This window comes from Microcaecilia unicolor, chromosome 6 (genome assembly GCF_901765095.1).
Source record: "Microcaecilia unicolor chromosome 6, aMicUni1.1, whole genome shotgun sequence".
NCBI lineage: Eukaryota > Metazoa > Chordata > Amphibia > Gymnophiona > Siphonopidae > Microcaecilia > Microcaecilia unicolor.
The window spans coordinates 85,005,787-85,020,116 of NC_044036.1; the positions used below are offsets into that span (position 1 = coordinate 85,005,787).

At 43.3% G+C, this 14,330-nt stretch overlaps 1 protein-coding gene across 4 annotated transcripts in view; it reads left to right on the plus strand.

Annotated features, from left to right (window-relative positions):
- RC3H1 (ring finger and CCCH-type domains 1) overlaps positions 1-14,330 on the plus strand; it is a 343,910-nt gene that overhangs the window by 117,720 nt on the left and 211,860 nt on the right. For 3 of the 4 annotated variants that reach the window (XM_030205363.1, XM_030205364.1, XM_030205367.1), the window contains exons 7-8: positions 12,148-12,280; positions 12,667-12,785. In XM_030205363.1, the coding sequence (XP_030061223.1) occupies positions 12,148-12,280; positions 12,667-12,785 (252 nt within the window). The remainder of the gene's footprint in view (positions 1-12,147; positions 12,281-12,666; positions 12,786-14,330) is intronic. The other variant, XM_030205366.1, reaches the window with a different exon arrangement.

Below are 14,330 nucleotides of genomic sequence, written 5' to 3' on the forward strand. Positions count from 1 at the left end.
AAGTCAAAATTAAAAACACAAATCTCAGTTAAAAAAATATGATTAAATAGTCACATAAGTCATAAAAAAGTTATAAATTATAATCTTAAGTCAGGGGCAGTAGTCTGAAAAAAACAGTAAGTGATTACAAAAGATGTTTCAGAAAGTGAAAAAGAGTGTATCACCAAAGTGTGAATGAAGTGCTCTTATAATTTTTATTATTATTTGTGAACATACAGTTGTAAAATTGCTAGTGCAAGTGAAGCCAGATGATACTGAGTACTGGACTTACTAGAAGTAGACAATGAGGGGCATAATCGAACGCGAACGTCCATCTCCGAGAACAGGTCGTGAAGGGGTGGGCCGAATCGTATTTTCGAAAAAGATGGACTTTTATCTTTAGTCTCGAAAATATGGTTTGTGCGAGGCAAATGCATTGGATGTGGGCGTTTGTTTGAGCTGGGCGTTTTTGTTTTTCAGCGATAATTGAAACCGAAGCGTCCCAGCTCAAAAACGACCAAATCCTAGGCTTTGGGTTGTGGGAGGGGCCAGGATTCGTAGTGCACTGGTCCCCCTCACATGCCAGGACACCACCCGGGCACCTTAGGGGGCACTTTTAAAAAATAGGAAAAAACATTAAATTACCTCCCAGGTGCACAGCTCCTTTACCTTGGGTGCTGAGACCCCCAAATCCCCTCCAAAACGCACTCCCCGCAACTCAACACCATTACCATAGCACTTAATGGTGAAGGGGGGGGCACCTAAATGTGGGTACAGTGGGTTTTGGGGGGGGGGTTAGAGAGCTCCCATTTACCACCATAAGTGGTACAGATAGGGGGGGGATGGGCCTGGGTCCGCCTGCCTGAAGTGCACTGCATTACCCACTAAAACTGCTCCAGGGACAGGACTTGTTGCTGCTGTATAACCTTGGCACAGCAGTTCACACCATAAGACTAATCTCGCTGAAAATGTCCTTTATTTCAATAACCGCGTTTACAGTTAACTGCAGATCAGAGGTTGTGCCCCACTGGCAATGAGTCTCCCTGGTACTAAGATTAGCAGTAGCTCAGAGCTGGCAGAATGGTGTACAGTGCCCTCTTTCAGCAACATTCAAGGTAAGAACTAAGTTCTGTAACGTGGCTAACACACGAAAGGGATCTAAAACGGACTTACAAAAATGGCCACTACCTCGTGGACTACCGGAAACAAAACAGGGCACACTCTGACCCAGTAAGCAGAGGGAAAAGCACCATGGGAGAAGAGCCTACCAACTACCAACATCGTGAGACTGTAACACAAGCTAGTGAAATCACGGAGCCCAATACCCTACACCCACCACAATGCAATGCTGATGTGACCCTGCAGTGCACCGGAGAGCCACATCTGACCCAGGGAAAGGCTGTGAGAGGATCGAACACATTCTGCTGTCATGGAGGTGGGTACGGAATTTGAGGGTGGCATAGAGGCTGCAAAATAAGGTTTTTGCAAGTGTGTTTTTTTTTGGTGGGAGGGGGTTAGTGACCACTGGGGGAGTCAGGGGAGGTGATTCCCAATTCCCTCCGGTGGTCATCTGGTCAGTTAGGGCACTTTTTTGGGACCTGTTCGTGAGAAAAAAGGGTCCAAAAAAGTGTCCTAAATTTTCGCTAAAAACGCCTTTCTTTTTTCCATTATCGGCCGAGCACGCCCATCTCTGCTCGGCCGATAACCACGCCCCAGTCCCGCCTGCACCACGCCTCCGACACGCCCCTGTCAACTTTATTCGTTCCCGCGACGGAGTGCAGTTGAAGACGACCAAAATCGACATTCGATTATACCGATTTGGCCACCCATGGGAAACGGACGCCCATCTCCCAAACATGGGCGTTTTTCTCCTTTCGAAAATAAGCAGGAATGTATCTTAACAAAAAAGGAAGGGAAGGGAATGCTCTGCTCCAGAACGGGAATGTCGATGCAAAAAATAACTTGTGCTATGACTGCCATACATTGAAGAACACAAATAATAAAAATACAAATGGTAAAAGCTGTCATGCAGTGTTATATTTAAAAAATAATGGTTTATAAACATAAAACAATCATAATGCACTAAAAAGAAATAATGGCAACTGCAAACCTCATAACATGAAAAGACACCAAAAGCAGCGTGAGTACTAGAAAAAGTGAAAAGGTAAACACTTTTGTAAAAATGATAAATTGCTAAATAGCCAAGTTGTAAAACATGGATTAAAGATAATAATAAGTGCTTACCAGCTAGTAGCTTCGTGAGCAAGAACCTGCATAGGTAAAAACCACTGACGCGCTGGAGATCGGCGTGTACATATGACTTCAAGTTTAATGAGGGGAAAACATGAAGGGAATGATTTTGATGCAGATTCCGCCTTTACAAACCTGGATCAATGTGCTATATAACCTTATGTGAGAAAAAATAGATTATATATATTATTCTTTCACTTACTATAATGTTAATATTCAGATCACATCTATTTTTTCTCACCTAAAAATCAGTGCAGAAAAAAGCACTAAGCACTATTCTATAATTGACGCGCAAAGTTAGGCGCCATTTGTAGAATAGTGCTTAGTGCCAGGAACTGCGATTACATTTAGGCATGACCATTTACACCAATGAAACCTTGGTGCAAATCTCTGCACTTAATTAGGTGCAGAGCCCATTTATTCTATAACAATATGCTTAAGTTAAAGGAACATCCCTGATCCTTTCATGGATCTTGTACCTAAATTTATATGTGTAATTTCTTTTGTATTTTTTTATTGAAATTTCAAGATGTTAACAATAGAAATAAAACAAAATAAAACATGAAAATATAATGATACCTTTTTTATTGGACTTAAATGCATTTTTGATTAGCTTTCGAAGGTAACTCTTCTTCGTCAGATCGGAAATAAGCAAATATTGGTAGATTATAGTATATATAAGTGAAACATCAAAGCATTTCAGTGAGTCTAACAGGATGAGGGGGGGGGGGGGGGTTCAGGTGAGAGACTGAGAGAGCCGGGTGGATGAGGGACAGGGAGATATGCATGGAGATAAGGTGACAAAGTAGTACAATTTTACGGTTTATAATGGGCTGGAAAACCCAGATCTTTGTTAAGTCCTGTCTGGTGGGTGTCAAAATATTTAATCATTCTGACTTCAAAGGTCTTACGTTCCCGTATTGTTTTAAAGTTCCCTTTTAGGATTCTTACCATAAAATCACTTGTACAGTGTTCTGGTTTTGTAAACTGCTGCCGCATAGAGGTGACGTCCTGGTTGGTACTAGCATTTTTCATATGGTGTCTATGTAAATTAAATCTCTTCTTTAGCATCTGACTTGTTCCTCCAATGTAGCACCCTTCATCGCATTTTTTACACTGAATGATATATACCACATTGGAAGATGAGCATGTGAAGGATTCCTTAATGTTGAATATTTTTCCTTTGAATGACCGTGGGGTCCTATGAAATGTTTTGGCATAGTTTGCAGCTGGATATATTGCAAGGATGTGTGCCATTCTCTTCTTTTTGAGTCTGTGTTGGGAACTTTTAATTAGCTTGTGTATTAAGTTGGGTGGCTGTCGGAAGGCCAGCACTGGTGGGGATGGGAATATCTGTTTCAGTAATTCATCCTCCTGGAGTAGAGGCTGTAGATCTCTTATGATTTTTCTTAATTTTTCCAGCTCTGGGTTGTATGTCACTATAAGGGGGATTCTCTCTGTGGCTTTCTTTTCCTTGTACTGTAGCAGATTTTCCCTGGGTGTTTTGAGGGAGGAGGCAGTATTCTTGGAGATTATTTTAGGATTGTAGCCTTTCTGTTCGAAGGATGCAGTCAGGATTCTGAGGTGTCTGTCTCTGTCTCCTGGGTCAGAGCAGATACGGTGGTACCTTGTGGCTTGGCTGTAAAAAATTTATCTTTTTGTATGTGAAGGGTGGAAGCTGGAGTTGTGGAGGTAGCTGCATTTGTCTGTGGGTTTCTTGTATATGGATGTTTGTATATAGACATCACTGCTTGAGACTGTGGTGTCCAAAAAATTGACTTTTTCTGGGGAGTAGTCAATTTTGAATCTGATTGTAGGATGGTATGTATTGAAGGAACTGTAAAATTGTTTGAGTTTCTTCCCCCTCAGTCCAAATCATAAAAATGTCATCGATGTACCGGTAGTATTTTAGGGGTTTGGTCTGGTATGTATTCAGAAATATCTCTTCCAGCTTAGCCATAAGTAGGTTGGCATATTGGGGTGCTGTCCTGGTGCCCATCGCAGTGCCCATGATTTGTAGATAGATATCATTGTTAAAGCAGAAATAGTTGTGAGTTAGAATAAATTTGATTAATTTTGTAATGGTTTCTGGTGAGTATTGATGGTCCAGTGTGGATGTTTTTAGGAGCTTCTCACATGCATCTATGCCATCCGCATGGGGAATGTTACTGTATCGTGATTCTACATCCATCATGACCAGAAGGGTACCCGGTGGTAATTGCTTGATATTTTTCAATTTATTCAGAAAGTCTGTGGTGTCTTGTATGAAGCTGTTTGTCTTGTGCACGAGAGGTTTCAGAATCCTCTCTATAAGTTCAGATATTTCCTCCTGTGAGTGTGCCAATACCCGATATGATTGGTTTGCCAGGGTTTCCAGGTTTGTGGATTTTGGGTAGCATTTATTCTCCGAGGGGAAGCAGGTTGCTTGTTCTCACTGATGGGTCGGCGTCCACGGTGGCCCAGGAATGGAGGATTTTTCCAGCAAAATCTAAAAATAATAGCTAAGGTTCTAGCGAATCAACTAACGAAAGTTCTTCCGGATCTAATCCACCCTGATCAAGTTGGGTTTGTTCCCCAAAGACAAGCTAAGGATAATGTTCGCCGAATGGTTAATCTACTGCACGTAGCTACAAAGTCAAAAACTCCTTTGTGTCTTCTGGGGCTCGATGCCGAGAAGGCATTCGATCGTGTCCATTGGCCATTCATGATCAGTGTCATGGAGCGGTTGGGATTTGGGCCTGGTTTTAAGGATTGGACTCAAGCTCTTAACAATTCTTCCAGAGCATGTGTACGCATTAATGGGGGCAATTCTCCTACGTTCCCTTTATCTAGGGGGACATGCCAGGGGTGTCCTCTTTCACCAATGCTCTTTGCTTTGGTAATGGAGCCCCTTGCTATTGCTATTCATTCTAATCCTGATATCTTGGGCATTTTGGTGGGTGGTCAGGAATATAAGTTGGCATTGTTTGCGGATGATATCCTGCTCTCCTTAACCAAACCGTTACTATCCATGCCTAATTTAATTAAGCTTTTAGCGGATTATTCCTCTGTTTCGGGATTTAAGCTCAATATGACTAAATCAGAAGCCATGGCTATTGGTATCTCGAGTCCGATTTTGCAATCTTTACAACAAGCTTTTCCTTTTCGATGGGTAACGCGCGGTATCAAGTATTTAGGGATTCTCCTTACCAAGAACTTTTCTGATTTATTCTCGGTTAATTATCCTCCCCTCTTGAGGGATTTATATAAAGATTTGGAGGCTTGTGGTTCCCTTGAAATATCTTGGTTTGGACGGATTGCTACTCTGAAAATGAATGTGTTGCCACATCTGATGTATCTCTTCCAGGTTCTTCCCCTTCATTTGTCTCGTGGATTCCTCTCCAGTCTCCAGAATCACCTCCTTTGCTTCATTTGGTCTAAAATAAAAACTAAAATACGGAATGGACATAACATAATTCTTCCGTTGTATGATTCCCTTATGTGGCTGTACCACATGAACTTTATCTTATCTCAACATCATTCTGTATTTGTTTACACCGGAGTCTGCAAACGCATCTCCGGTACTATGTAAGCCACATTGAGCCTGCAAATAGGTGGGAAAATGTGGGATACAAATGTAACTAATTTTTATTTATTTTAGTTACATTTGTACCCCGCGCTTTCCCACTCATGGCAGGCTCAATGCGGCAAGCAATGGAGGGTTAAGTGACTTGCCCAGAGTCACAAGGAGCTGCCTGTGCCGGGAATCGAACTCAGTTCCTCAGTTCCCCAGGACCAAAGTCCACCACCCTAACCACTAGGCCGCCACTCCACTACAAATGACCACCAGAGATGACCCATGGTACCCTGCTTCCAACATTCCTTCCAGCAAAGTGGGGATACTGTCGGAAACATGTGGTGAAGGCGGGCTGGAGTCAAATACCACCTATATAAGGACTTTCATAGGTGGGGCCGCACCTGCCTACAATGATAAGTATACAGACAAGTGATCAGACCCCTCTCGTTCCCCTAGAGTCCTCATACAAATCCTCCAAAAAGGAGTCCTCTCGAATTACCTTAGCCTTTATCTCTACAGCAGAAAGAAAATGTTTCACTTGAGTATAAACAAATATATCCTTAGGAGAAAGCATATATGTTTCAGCCAAAGTACTGCATGGCTATCGGGTGTGGCCCCTATGACGATGGGGATGCTGTTTTCAATGTGATGACGAGTAATGGCTCAGCCATCATGGACCAATGTAATACATCGCACACACAAAATATAATATACTTTGACCTGAGTAAATGGCTACTTAATGGTGGTATTGCAAAACAAAAACATATCAGTGTTGTAGAGCACAATTTTCTCTTTCAGATGATACTGTTCACAAGCTGATTCAGGCAGACTCTTTTTTAATAATTGGCTTTGAACTTTGGTACATTTTACCATTTTACCAGTGCCAACTTTGAAGAGATCCTGCAGGGCAGTTATAGATGCTGGTTAGTTGCAAATCTAGCAGTATTATGTCCAGCACAAGCATAATGCTTGTTCAAAATTTCAAGCCCGTATCTTTGTTTGCATGGAAGTTGTTGCAGTCTGAATATTGGTCCAAATATGTTCCGATGAGTCGCGACTAATTTTGATGCACACTTTGAGTCAACTTGTTTGACTGGATTTTGCATCCATAATGTTAAAATGTATTTTTATCGGAATTAGCATCAAAAATTGTACAGGATTTGAATTTTTTAGCCATTCTTATAAATGTGTTTGGATTTTGTTAGACCCCAAAAATGGCATTTTGGTAAATGTCACGTGCTCATGGACTGACAAACCTTTCAGAAAAGGGGGTCTAGATCTGCAACTATTGCAGTTAGAGACCTCAAATTTTGGGAAACTTCGTTTAACACCTGACTCGCGCAACAGATAAAATTTGAACAAAATTGGAGAACATAATGGTGGAACCTTTTTTTAATTTTAGACCACTTGGCATGGAATGACCCAGATGTTATTGGCTGTAATTGATTTGCCTCTGTTATATCTCTCAACTTTGAATAAAGACTTCTACAAATTTAAAAAAAAAAAAGAAGAAGTTTCTGTAGTGTACTTTTAGTTTTTCTCCCCTTTCAAGTTACCTTTATTTTTCTTCACGGACGGGTTATTCCCTTATTTTTGTGACCTTTTTTTTCCTTTTATCAGGCACAATCGCGTCTTTTGATTTCGCCGAAGCCGTTTTCACTTCCATGTCATCGAAGACACCCAGTGGCTTCAAACGTTGTACTCGGTTTGGGGCTCAGTTCGGTCCTTTGACGTCGACATCGACTTCGGTACCGAGGTCATCGACGTCGGGAAGGGAGGTAATGGCTGCTGAGAGACCAACTCACGCAAGGAGCAGTGAGGCGTTGAGTGGGTCTCCACCTGCCTCGAGGCCTCCTGTTATTCAGGCCCCCCGGGATTGACCTTCGTCGGACCCGGCCCCAAGGAGACGTGAGGATTCCACGTCCTCCTCGTCAGTACCGAGGAGTGTCGATGATGGGCGTTGAGTGAAGGCAAAGAAGCACCGTCATCGTTCTCCTTCGACACACGGTACCGGGAGCTCCGGGGCGTCAAGAGAGTCGGCACCCGAGAAGCGTTGGCGCCGAGAGGATCGCTCCCCCTTGATACAGGAGGTGCCGATGCGTCGGCCTCCTAGCAGCCCGGTACCTGCTTCCGAGCCTCCACGGATTCTGACGCCGCCTGTTCCTCTGACCCCGCAGCCTTCTCTGATGGTGGCTCTCAACGAGCGCATCCGGGCCTTGTTTCCAGAACTTCTGGAGGGACTGCTGTGACAGCTTAGGTGTCGGGGGTGCTTGTGCTTTCTATACCTTCTGCTGCAGCGGTGTCTGGTTCTTCTCCTGCGGTGAGGTCCCCGATTGCGGTGCGGCGTTGGCGTCAGCTGCCACCCAGCTCGACTCCCCTTTGACGTCGGTGGAGGGAGCATCGCCGCAGTCTTATCGGGTGTCGGCCTCTCGACATCTCCATCAAGGACATCGTTCCTCGGTGTCGAGGCAGGTTCAGTGTCGGAGTACCTTGACAGAGGTCTTATCCGATACTGAGCAGGAGCGTTCGTGGTAGTCAGAGGAAGATCCCAGGTACATTTCTTCTGATGAGTCCTATGGGATTACCTCTGAACCTTCTCCACCAGAGAGGAGATTATCTCCACCGGAGAGTCTTTCCTTTTTCTCTTTTGTCTGGGAAATGGCTATGGCTATTCCCTTCCCTGTGGAGGTTGAGGATGAGCCCAGGACTGAGATGCTCGTGGTCCTGGATTATTCTTCTCCACCTAAAGAAGCTGTGACAGTCCCTCTGCATAAGGTACTGAAGGAACTCCTTATGCGAAACTGGTCGGCCTCTCTGTCTGGCTCCGTGGTCCTGAAGAAAGCTGATTCCCAGTATCGGATCCACGGTGAACCTGGATTGATGAGGTCTCAGTTATCCCAAAATTCTATGGTGGCAAATTCCGCCCTCAAGAGAGCCAGAAGTACTAGAGACTATGCTTCGGCGCCCCCAGGCAGAGGAGCTAGGACTGTTGATTCTTTTGGGAGGAAGACGTATCAGGCCACTATGCTCGCTGCCAAGATCCAATCATACCAGCTGTTCATGAGCGTTCACTTGCGAGACTCGATAAGGCAACTGTGTAGCTTGGTTGATGTGCTCCCTCCGGAGCAAGCCGAGCCTTTTTGCCAGGTGGTCAGGCAGCAGAAGGCGTGTCGAAAATTCCTGGCCAGGGTTATGTTCGACACTTTTGATGTAGCATCCAGGATCGCTGCTCAAGATATAGTAATGCGTAGACTCTCGTGGCTGCGTGTCTCTGACCTGGATCATTCGGTCCAGCAGCGAATGGCGGATGTTCCTTGCCGGGGGGGGGGGGGGGGGAACCTTTTTGATGAAAAAGTAGAGATCTTGTTGATCAGATCAAGAAGCATAATGATGCTATGGATTCTGTCTCCCACCGGGTGTCTTCTGCTACTACCTTCTCATCTAGGAGGCATTTTGGGGGGAAGAGGAGTGCTCCCTATTGCTATCCTAGGCGTAGGTACATTCCTGCTTCTCGACAGCCTTCCCAGTCTCAATCCCAGCACGCTTGTTCTCGTCAACAGCGTGCATCTAAGGCCCGTGCTGCTCTCCAGCAAAAGCAGGGAACAGGCTTTTGACTGGCTCCAGTTACGCATAGCTATTTAAAAGTGCCAGTGCCGGACGACTTGCCGGTTGGGGGGAGGTTGATATTTTTTCACCAAAGGTGGCCTCTCATAACCGCCGTCCGAAGAGTCCTTCAAATAGTCCGGTCAGGATACACCCTCAATCTGGAACCCAAACCTCCAAATTGTCCACCGGGAGCTCATTCTTACAGTTCCCAGCACAAACAGGTACTTGCAGAGGAACTCTCCACCCTTCTGAAGGCCCAAGTGGTCGAACCCGTTCCACCAGGGGAAGAAGAGCTTGGATTCTATTCCAGGTACTTCCTTGTGCAAAAGAAAACGGGGAATGCGTCCCATCCTAGACCTAAGGGCCCTGAACAAATTCCTAGTCCGAGAAAAGTTCAGGATGGTTTCCCTGGGCACCCTTCTTACCATGATTCAAGAGAACGATTGGCTATGCTTTCTGGACTTAAAGGATGGTTACATACACATTTCGATACTCCCAGCTCACAGGAAGTATCTTCGATTTCGGCTGGGAACTCAGCACTTTCAGTACTGTGTACTGCCCTTTGGTCTGGCGTCTGTGCCCAGAGTGTTCACAAAGTATCTAGCGGTAGTCGCAGCGTCGCTATGCAGACTGGGAGTGCATGTGTTCCCTTATCTCGACGATTGGCTGGTGAAGAGCACCTCAAAAGCAGGTGCTCTACAGTCCATGCGAATGACTATTCAGGTGCTAGAACTACTAGGGTTCGTGCTCAATTACTCCAAGTCCCATCTCATCCCAGTTCAAAAGTTGGAATTCATTGGAGCTCAGTTGAACATGAAGACAGCTCAAGCTTATCTTCCCGAGGCAAGAGCAGATAACCTCCTGTCCCTGGTGTCCATAGTTAAAACGTCTCAACAGATCATGGCTCAGCAGATGTTGAGACTTCTGGGGCACATGGTCTCCACAGTTCATGTGACTCCCATGGCACACCTACACATGAGATCAGCTCAATGGACCCTAGCTTTCCAGGGGTATCAAGCTGTAGGATGTAATTCAACTGTCCACCGACTTCCAGAATTCTCTGCAGTGGTGGACGATTTGATCCAATTTGACCTTGGGACATCCATTCCAAATTCCTCAGCCGCAAAAAGTGCTGACAACGGTTGCATCCCTCCTGTGGTGGGTAGCTCATTTAGATGGTCTTCACACTCAAGGAGCCTGGTCCTTTCAGGAAAAAGGTCTTCAGATCAATCTCCTGGAATTGGTGAGCGATCTGGAACTCTCTAAAGGCGTTCAGAGACCATGCATATCTCCCTGTCCCTCATCCGCCTGGCTCTCCCTGTCTCTCACCTGACCCCCCCCCCCCCCCATCCTTTTAGACTGTCACTGAAATGCTTTGATGTTTCACTTATATATGCTGTCATATACCAACATTTGCTTATTTCCGATTTGACGAAGAAGGACTACCTTCGAAAGCTAATCAAAAAATGTATTGTATGTCCAATAAAAAAGGTATCATCTTATTTTCTTTTCCATGTTTTATTTTGTTTTATTTTGTATTGATTACCTTTAAAAGTGGACTAACATGGCTACCACATCTCCCTACTCAAGATTTTAACAAAAATCACAATAAACAGCAGTAACTCTGTCAATCACAAAAGGTAATGTACTCATTGACAAGATTATTAAAGAAAATTGGTACTTTAGCCCATGTCTAGGAGGACATAGTAACACTTTCTAAATGAAGTCAATTAGCACCAATAATAGGGCACAATTAGTGCTAATTGGCTTATTCAGTTAAATTGCCCATTCAAATTGGGCGTGCACTCAAATTTGCATGCACAATTTTTAGCAACTTTTATAGAATTCAGTGTATAGCGTGCATGCTTTAATAAAAGTGTGCACTGTATGCAAATAATACACACACTTATCAGCAAATGACATTCATTTCAAACAGCCCATCCCTAATTGAGACTAACCATGTCTATTCTGACATTACGGAATGCATAGTCTCAAATTGTATATTGGACTACATTAGCTTCTGCTCTAGATGGAATCAAAGCACATAGGCAGTGTGCTAAATTAACCTCCATAGCACACCTACAGTCATCCTCAGTACTGGTTGCATATAAAACAGCAACTTGGTCCTTGGTTCCTTCATGTAACACTACTGCCTTGATCAGTCTTTAAGGCTGGATATACTAACACACGTACAGACTATGCTACAAAGCTTATTCAGATGATTAACTTAAGTATCCATTCCAAAATCACTCGATTTTTCTGGTTTGCCAAAATCACTCAACACAATGAAGAGCAACACTCAGCTTGTTATTTGCTATGAATGCAGCTACATCCATTCTTCTAGTTGATGGATAAAATGGAGTTGCTTACCTGTAATAGGGGGTTTTCTATAGACAGCAGGATAATGGAGCCATACCATGCCCTGCCCCACCCCATCTTCTCCTCTTGATTTGAAGCACATAACCCGGCTATATTACTGACTGTGGAGCAGATGCACCCACAGTACATTGGGAAACCATGTGCATGCCCAGGAAACCCACCAGGAGAGCTAATCTGCCCTGATGTCAGCTGACAGGGTAGTGACTTGTGTGCCTGCATTATCTTACTGTCTACAGTGAACCATTGCTATAGGTAAGTAATTTTGCTTTATTGGTAATTTTAATAACATGAGAGGAATGCCCATTTTGTTTAGTTGGTAGAGATGTAAAGGTTTTTGTGTTTGTGTAATGTTAATTATTACAAAAAAATATTTTAAGTTGCAGACCCCAGCCTCATTTGCACAGAGCGTCCAGGAATTGACTATTGCTCTGCAGCGGACTGGTGATCCAGCCAATCTGAACCGACTCCGACCACACTTGGAGCTGCTGGCCAACATCGACCCCAGCCCAGGTAAACCATGCTTGCAGTGAGATGAATGGGGGCATCTAGGAATACAGTGGTAGTGGATGTGGTGCAGTCTGTTTATTATAAAGAGAGGTGTTAAAAGTATGGCGTTACACTATTCTCAAGGCTTGTATTTTAACTTGTATATCGCTTTGAGGTAATTATAAAAGTGTTTAAGAAAAATGCTCCCCTGTTTACTAAGTCGTGCGGCAATGCCGATGCAGCCCATTCAAAGTGAATGGGCTGTCGGCATTAGCGCAAGGCAGCTGCTATCACAGCTTAGTAAACGTGGATAATGAAGTGAAATTTGTTAATTTATATTCTTGGTGTGGCTTCTGTGATTTATTTTAAATTCCTCTTTTAAAAAAATCAAATATCTATTTTGTGTGTAGATGCCCCACCACCAACATGGGAACAGCTAGATAACGGACTAGTAGCTGTGAAGACTGTGGTTCATGGACTAGTAGATTACATTCAGAACCACAGCAAAAAAGGAACAGACCAGCAGCAGGTATAGATCAATGCTTTGTTCCAGTTTACCTTTGTATAGGAGCATTAACAAGTTCTGTTGTGGGGAAGGGATATCTTATCCCAAGGAACAGTTAATTTCCATCTGTTTATGCCTGGTTAAATTTGCAAATCATAAATGGTATTGGATGTAATTTAGTCACTACCATGTATACACATTTTCTTTGGTTGCTCCCATTTTATTCCCTTTATTGTTCCTTCCGGGAATTCTTCTACTTGTTGCTTTCCAAATTTAATTAGAATGACCTGCTATGGCTTTGTTCACTGCAGCATCGTATCAGTTCTCAGCAGACCAGCAGGGTATGTCATACATATCAGTGGGTTTTACTTATATATTGCAAATCATTAATATATCTATATAGCTAAGGCATAGCACAGCAAATAAATATAAAATAAACTGTAAAACCAAACACTCTCATAAGTTCCCAAACAGTATCTTATAATGATGATGATGATGATAATAACAATAATAAAGAATACACGTGTAAAAGCTCAGTAAAATGCATAAACATTAAAGTAATTGATATTAATAAATTAATAGGGGAAAATTTTTACAGAATTTATGTTTAGTTAAAAAAAAACAACAACCCTTAAGACTCATATACTAACGTTCTCCTTAGCATCCCTCCAGACCGGTTCAGACACTTGGTTATGCACTCCTACCAGCAGATGCAGAATGAGAACATTTGTATTCTGAGAAACATATAACCAACCTGTGCAGGTACCATCTAGTCAGTATTTCTCAGTCTTCAGCAAGTGCTAAATGTGATAAGCCTGTGCCGTCTGGTAGGTCTGGGGATGTTTGTGGGGTCCCAGGAATGCAATCTTAGGAATAAAAAAACCAAAGAAAAGGATCTATTTAGCTTATTAGCAATTGTATACCTTCCATTTTTTAGTTTGTTTTCTCCCTTTGTCTGGAGTCTTTGGATTAGTGGGTCACGGGTCTGCGATGGCTTCTCTTGCTCTGGTTTTTGGGTTAGAGGGCAAGTAAGATTGAGGTTTTCAGTTTCAACTGAAACCAAATCTGTTGCCAAAATTCACCGCATATGAAGCCAAATTGCCCCCCCCCCCCCCCCCCCATGTGACTGTCACAGAATGACACAGCAGCTATTTTGAATGTGGAGCTGGCATGAGTAGGAGCGACTGGGGATTGCTCCTGCACTGACTAGGCCACCGAGTTGAGGCAGGAGAAAAAGGAATGCAGAAAATTGGAGAGAGCTTGGACTCTCATGCTAGCTGATGAATTGAAAAAACTTTGGAGACAGCAGATTTATCTGGACAAAAAAGTTTTTCAACCCCCTCCCCCCCCAAAAAAATCTATTTTTCTAGTAAAATAACTGAGAGTTGTAACTCATCAAAAGAACTTTTTAACATAGTTAAAAACTTAACTACATCATCATCACCAGTAAAGTACCTATTATATTTCAAGACATTGAGACTTTACAAATGACAAGGCTCGAAAGGCCTGACAATAAAAACCAAAGTAAAAATTGAATAATTGCTAGTGAACTGAAGACACCTTCAACAG